The following is a 7,459-nucleotide window of genomic DNA, read 5'->3' as shown; positions in this document are numbered from 1 at the left end:
ACCGGTTTATTGAACGTTTCCCAACGCTGACGGATCTGGCTTTGGCACCTGAAGAGGACGTGCTGAAGTGCTGGGAAGGGCTCGGTTACTACTCAGAAATCCGCGTAATAATTCTGCAGCACTTCATAAAACCCACATCGCTACGCATGGCCTTGCCGGGGCCCCCGGCGGCTGATTTCGGCCGACGATGCCGCAGCGATCAAGCGATGGTTTCGCTGTCCGTTCTCTTAGCAATTTTGCTGTAGTAATCCTTGGGACACCGACCATCAGACGGCATCCGATCTTGTAAGGTCGCGATTTGTATCGGGATTAAGCTTAGTCAATTAAAAGTACAGTATATCTGCCTTTTTATTCAACATATTCGGAACGAACTTCTATCATTGATATTAGCGTAAGTATTGTTCAGAAACCGTCAATATTTTCGGGGAGCACCGTTTCTCGTTGGCCGCAGCCATGCTAAAGCAAAATGGCGTCATGCGCCTGGGCCGCCTCCTCGTATGGACGAGCCGTACAGCTGGACACGAGGCAGGAAAATTAGTCGCATGTGGCGGTTAAACGCACCGTGTTACACAGTGGTCATCTTCGTGTCCATCTCCAGCCTAGACATCAAGACTTGATTCAAGTGGTCCAGCGAACTCTCTACTGCTGTTCTCACCACTGCATCTGGCATCCAGGATCCGGCGTTCACGGCAACGACGACAGGATTTGTCAGCATCGCAATAACGATTACCGCTTTCTCGGTGACTGACAATCGAACACACTCCTTTTTGTTGCACCTCGACCAACAACTGCCGTCGTCGCGATATTTGAGAACAACCCCGAGAAGACATCCTCCCTCCACCTCATTATTCAATTTTCGCTCTTCGCTGCAAACTACCGACCAGCAACCAAGCATCCAACCGTCAAACTTCGATACTCAACTACTCCATCCTCAACATGGTCAACGTCATCTCCGTCTTCACCGTCGCAGTCGCCGCCGTGGCTTCCGTCACCTCGGGCGCTTCCATGCGCTCCGAGGCCGCCCCCATGCCCACCGGGTCGTGGCCTGCCAGCAAGGGAACGGTCTACCTGAAGGAGCCGTACACGGTCAAGAAGGGCCAGACATTCGACGGTGGCATGAAGACGTACGCGCGCTCGAACGTCAAGTGCGGTGGCCAGAAGGAGAGCGGGTGGCAGACGGCCGTGTTCATGGTGGAGCCCGGTGCCACGCTCAAGAACGTGATCATCGGCAAGGACCAAATGGAGGGCGTGCACTGCGAGCAGAACGGCTGCACGATCCAGAACGTGTGGTGGGAGGACGTGTGCGAGGACGCGCTGAGCATCAAGGGCGGCTCGGCCAGCAGCGTGACCAAGGTGATCGGCGGTGGCGCGCGCTCGGCCGACGACAAGGTCATCCAGCACAACGGCCTGGGCACGGTCTCCATCGAGGGCTTCTACGCGCAGGACTTCGGCAAGCTCTACCGCTCGTGCGGCACGTGCGGCGACAAGTCTCGCAAGGTGAGCCTCACGAACGTGCTGGCCGTGAACGGCAAGGTGAGCCTCGTGACGGTGAACAAGAACTGGGGCGACCAGGCCACGCTCCAGAACATCAAGATCAAGGGCAAGAAGGTGGACGTGTGCCAGTGGTCGCAGGGCTCCACTTCGGGCGAGCCCAAGAACCTGGGCGCCGGTCCGTCGGGGTCGCTCTGCCAGTACTCCACCAGCACCATCTCCTACGCATAAGCTAGCAGGTCTGCAATACCCAATGCTCGAGAACTCGCATCTCGATTGCTGGTCCTCCGGAATTGTTAGCCATTTGTGTGTGGTGGAATCGGCGTAATTGTGTCGTCCATGAGTAAATCACTAGAAATTTAGATGTGTTTCACCTTTTTTTTACAGTTTGTTGATCATCAACATGGTGTAAAGTAGGGTGAATCTTTTAGCGAAAGGGTTCAACTATGTAATTTTACGACACGAGCTTTCAAGTTGTGTGCACTCTCACTGAGGGCGTGCACGAATTCGAAGTCTCTCATAACCTGACCAAGGAAATTGGGTCAATCAAGTTTCGAGCGACAATAAGCGGGTGTGTCGCTGACGGCCATTACAGGTAGTGGCATCCGTATTTTGCGGCACGCTATTGCAGTCACTCACTACAACTAAGACGCCCACCATTGACCTTGACACCGAAGCCGTGCGCTGAAGACGGCACCACCACCTCCTATTGATACGTGGAAATAACGTATGAACACAAATTTTCTGCTTCACGCATCTGTTCTTGTTGTTGGCCGACTCATGAGCGCGGTGAATACGAAGCAGATTGTATCATAGCTAGGGAGGGCGCGGAACAAGTGTGTGGACTCCCTCCGATAGAGGGGAACCGAAATCACGCAGCGGGTGTTTGCAAAGTATCGCTGACAATTTATAGTGATCAGTGTGACCACCAACGCAGCAGACCAGCTTTTGTGGGATTGCCTCAAAAGACGCACGTCTGGTGTGCACGTATTAATGCAAATTGCTGTCATTTTATTGATAGAGCTGCGCTCACGCACGTGTGATGTGCTATCCTGTGCGCACTTTTCACGCCTTCGTTGGATGTATTTCGTTCAAGCTCATCGTGAACACTTCGTGCAGACCCGGTGTTGCTACTGTTGTTATAGTCCAGCACTGTGCTCGAGATACGCCGTTGCCACCTTTATTAAGTTAATATAATTCTGAATCGCTTGGCCACTCACGAGTAATTAGTCTGCTTTAGTATTTTAGTCTGGGTGCGTTTACAAACTCGCAGTCTTGGGCAACTATTAATAATGAAGAGATAAGACTTGCCCCTCTCAGAAATCCGCGTAATAATTCTGCAGCACTTCATAAAACCCACATCGCTACGCATGGCCTTGCCGGGGCCCCCGGCGGCTGATTTCGGCCGACGATGCCGCAGCGATCAAGCGATGGTTTCGCTGTCCGTTCTCTTAGCAATTTTGCTGTAGTCGCCACGGTGGCGACTACAGCAAAATTGGTGGCGGCCACCCGATGCTAATCCTTGGGACACCGACCATCAGACGGCATCCGATCTTGTAAGGTCGCGATTTGTATCGGGATTAAGCTTAGTCAATTAAAAGTACAGTATATCTGCCTTTTTATTCAACATATTCGGAGCGAACTTCTATCATTGATATTAGCGTAAGTATTGTTCAGAAACCGTCAATATTTTCGGGGAGCACCGTTTCTCGTTGGCCGCAGCCATGCTAAAGCAAAATGGCGTCATGCGCCTGGGCCGCCTCCTCGTATGGACGAGCCGTACAGCTGGACACGAGGCAGGAAAATTAGTCGCATGTGGCGGTTAAACGCACCGTGTTACACAGTGGTCATCTTCGTGTCCATCTCCAGCCTAGACATCAAGACTTGATTCAAGTGGTCCAGCGAACTCTCTACTGCTGTTCTCACCACTGCATCTGGCCTCCAGGATCCGGCGTTCACAGCAACGACGACAGGATTTGTCAGCATCGCAATAACGATTACCGCTTTCTCGGTGACTGACAATCGAACACACTCCTTTTTGTTGCACCTCGACCAACAACTGCCGTCGTCGCGATATTTGAGAGCCGAACGCCGGACAGACTTCCTCACCCCACCTCATTATTCAATTTTCGCTCTTCGCTGCAAGCTACCGACCAGCAACCAAGCATCCAACCGTCAAACTTCGATACTCAACTACTCCATCCTCAACATGGTCAACGTCATCTCCGTCTTCACCGTCGCAGTCGCCGCCGTGGTTTCCGTCGCCTCGTGCGCTCCGAGGCCGCCCCCATGCCCACCGGGTCGTGGCCTGCCAGCAAGGGAACGGTCTACCTGAAGGAGCCGTACACGGTCAAGAAGGGCCAGACATTCGACGGTGGCATGAAGACGTACGCGCGCTCGAACGTCAAGTGCGGTGGCCAGAAGGAGAGCGGGTGGCAGACGGCCGTGTTCATGGTGGAGCCCGGTGCCACGCTCAAGAACGTGATCATCGGCAAGGACCAAATGGAGGGCGTGCACTGCGAGCAGAACGGCTGCACGATCCAGAACGTGTGGTGGGAGGACGTGTGCGAGGACGCGCTGAGCATCAAGGGCGGCTCGGCCAGCAGCGTGACCAAGGTGATCGGCGGTGGCGCGCGCTCGGCCGACGACAAGGTCATCCAGCACAACGGCCTGGGCACGGTCTCCATCGAGGGCTTCTACGCGCAGGACTTCGGCAAGCTCTACCGCTCGTGCGGCACGTGCGGCGACAAGTCTCGCAAGGTGAGCCTCACGAACGTGCTGGCCGTGAACGGCAAGGTGAGCCTCGTGACGGTGAACAAGAACTGGGGCGACCAGGCCACGCTCCAGAACATCAAGATCAAGGGCAAGAAGGTGGACGTGTGCCAGTGGTCGCAGGGCTCCACTTCGGGCGAGCCCAAGAACCTGGGCGCCGGTCCGTCGGGGTCGCTCTGCCAGTACTCCACCATCTCCTACGCATAAGCTAGCAGGTCTGCAATACCCAATGCTCCAGGATTCGCGTCTGGATTGCTGGTCCTCCGGAATTGTTAGCCATTTGTGTGTGGTGGAATCGGCGTAATTGTGTCGTCCATGAGTAAATCACTAGAAATTTAGATGTGTTTCACCTTTTTTTTACAGTTTGTTGATCATCAACATGGTGTAAAGTAGGGTGAATCTTTTAGCGAAAGGGTTCAACTATGTAATTTTACGACACGAGCTTTCAAGTTGTGTGCGCTCTCACTGAGGGCGTGCACGAATTCGAAGTCTCTCATAACCTGACCAAGGAAATTGGGTCAATCAAGTTTCGAGCGACAATAAGCGGGTGTGTCGCTGACGGCCATTACAGGTAGTGGCATCCGTATTTTGCGGCACGCTATTGCAGTCACTCACTACAACTAAGACGCCCACCATTGACCTTGACACCGAAGCCGTGCGCTGAAGACGGCACCACCACCTCCTATTGATACGTGGAAATAACGTATGAACACAAATTTTCTGCTTCACGCATCTGTTCTTGTGTTGTTGGCACTCATGAGCGCGGTGAATACGAAGCAGATTGTATCATAGCTAGGGAGGGCGCGGAACAAGTGTGTGGACTCCCTCCGATAGAGGGGAACCGAAATCACGCAGCGGGTGTTTGCAAAGTATCGCTGACAATTTATAGTGATCAGTGTGACCACCAACGCAGCAGACCAGCTTTTGTGGGATTGCCTCAAAAGACGCACGTCTGGTGTGCACGTATTAATGCAAATTGCTGTCATTTTATCGATAGAGCTGCGCTCACGCACGTGTGATGTGCTATCCTGTGCGCACTTTTCACGCCTTCGTTGGATGTATTTCGTTCAAGCTCATCGTGAACACTTCGTGCAGACCCGGTGTTGCTACTGCTGTTATAGTCCAGCACTGTGCTCCAGATACGCCGTTGCCACCTTTATTAAGTTAATATAATTCTGAATCGCTTGGCCACTCACGAGTAATTAGTCTGCTTTAGTATTTTAGTCTGGGTGCGTTTACAAACTCGCAGTCTTGGGCAACTATTAATAATGAAGAGATAAGACTTGCCCCTCTCAGAAATCCGCGTAATAGTTCTGCAACACTTCATAAAACCCACATCGCTACGCATGGCCTTGCTGGGGCCCCCGGCGGCTGATTTCGGCCGACGATGCCGCAGCGATCAAGCGATGGTTTCGCTGTCCGTTCTCTTAGCAATTTTGCTGTAGTCGCCACGGTGGCGACTACAGCAAAATTGGTGGCGGCCACCCGATGCTAATCCTTGGGACACCGACCATCAGACGGCATCCGATCTTGTAAGGTCGCGATTTGTATCGGGATTAACCTTAGTCAATTAAAAGTACAGTATATCTGCCTTTTTATTCAACATATTCGGAACGAACTTCTATCATTGATATTAGCGTAAGTATTGTTCAGAAACCGTCAATATTTTCGGGGAGCACCGTTTCTCGTTGGCCGCAGCCATGCTAAAGCAAAATGGCGTCATGCGCCTGGGCCGCCTCCTCGTATGGACGAGCCGTACAGCTGGACACGAGGCAGGAAAATTAGTCGCATGTGGCGGTTAAACGCACCGTGTTACACAGTGGTCATCTTCGTGTCCATCTCCAGCCTAGACATCAAGACTTGATTCAAGTGGTCCAGCGAACTCTCTACTGCTGTTCTCACCACTGCATCTGGCCTCCAGGATCCGGCGTTCACAGCAACGACGACAGGATTTGTCAGCATCGCAATAACGATTACCGCTTTCTCGGTGACTGACAATCGAACACACTCCTTTTTGTTGCACCTCGACCAACAACTGCCGTCGTCGCGATATTTGAGAGCCGAACGCCGGACAGACTTCCTCACCCCACCTCATTATTCAATTTTCGCTCTTCGCTGCAAGCTACCGACGCATCCAACCGTCAAACTTCGATACTCAACTACTCCATCCTCAACATGGTCAACGTCATCTCCGTCTTCACCGTCGCAGTCGCCGCCGTGGTTTCCGTCGCCTCGTGCGCTCCGAGGCCGCCCCCATGCCCACCGGGTCGTGGCCTGCCAGCAAGGGAACGGTCTACCTGAAGGAGCCGTACACGGTCAAGAAGGGCCAGACATTCGACGGTGGCATGAAGACGTACGCGCGCTCGAACGTCAAGTGCGGTGGCCAGAAGGAGAGCGGGTGGCAGACGGCCGTGTTCATGGTGGAGCCCGGTGCCACGCTCAAGAACGTGATCATCGGCAAGGACCAAATGGAGGGCGTGCACTGCGAGCAGAACGGCTGCACGATCCAGAACGTGTGGTGGGAGGACGTGTGCGAGGACGCGCTGAGCATCAAGGGCGGCTCGGCCAGCAGCGTGACCAAGGTGATCGGCGGTGGCGCGCGCTCGGCCGACGACAAGGTCATCCAGCACAACGGCCTGGGCACGGTCTCCATCGAGGGCTTCTACGCGCAGGACTTCGGCAAGCTCTACCGCTCGTGCGGCACGTGCGGCGACAGTCTCGCAAGGTGAGCCTCGTGACGGTGAACAAGAACTGGGGCGACCAGGCCACGATCCAGAACATCAAGATCAAGGGCAAGAAGGTGGACGTGTGCCAGTGGTCGCAGGGCTCCACTTCGGGCGAGCCCAAGAAGTTGGGCGCCGGTCCGTCGGGGTCGCTCTGCCAGTACTCCACCATCTCCTACGCATAAGCTAGCGGGTCTGCAATACCCAATGCTCCAGGATTCGCGTCTGGATTGCTGGTCCTCCGGAATTGTTAGCCATTTGTGTGTGGTGGAATCGGCGTAATTGTGTCGTCCATGAGTAAATCACTAGAAATTTAGATGTGTTTCACCTTTTTTTTTACAGTTTGTTGATCATCAACATGGTGTAAAGTAGGGTGAATCTTTTAGCGAAAGGGTTCAACTATGTAATTTTACGACACGAGCTTTCAAGTTGTGTGCGCTCTCACTGAGGGCGTGTACGAATTCGAAGTCTCT

The 7,459-nt window shown here is 53.5% G+C and overlaps 2 protein-coding genes across 2 annotated transcripts; one reads left to right on the top strand and one right to left on the bottom strand.

Annotated features, from left to right (window-relative positions):
• Window positions 1–1,116: 1,116 nt before the first annotated feature.
• Window positions 1,117–1,722, top strand: PITG_21714 (polysaccharide lyase, putative; the record flags this gene model as incomplete). Its single annotated transcript, XM_002894955.1, has 2 exons — window positions 1,117–1,614; window positions 1,693–1,722. The coding sequence occupies 2 exons, from the start codon at window positions 1,117–1,119 to the stop codon at window positions 1,720–1,722; spliced, it is 528 nt and encodes a 175-aa protein (XP_002895001.1).
• Window positions 1,723–3,818: 2,096 nt separating this feature from the next.
• PITG_21713 (polysaccharide lyase, putative) lies at window positions 3,819–4,148 on the bottom strand (the record flags this gene model as incomplete). Its single annotated transcript, XM_002894954.1, has 1 exon — window positions 3,819–4,148. The coding sequence occupies one exon, from the start codon at window positions 4,146–4,148 to the stop codon at window positions 3,819–3,821; it is 330 nt and encodes a 109-aa protein (XP_002895000.1).
• Window positions 4,149–7,459: the final 3,311 nt, after the last annotated feature.

This window comes from Phytophthora infestans, genomic scaffold (genome assembly GCF_000142945.1).
Source record: "Phytophthora infestans T30-4 supercont1.322 genomic scaffold, whole genome shotgun sequence".
Classification (NCBI taxonomy): Eukaryota; Oomycota; class Peronosporomycetes; order Peronosporales; family Peronosporaceae; genus Phytophthora; species Phytophthora infestans.
The sequence above is the reverse complement of the archived record's forward strand: the minus strand, read 5'-3'. Positions and strand labels throughout refer to the sequence as shown.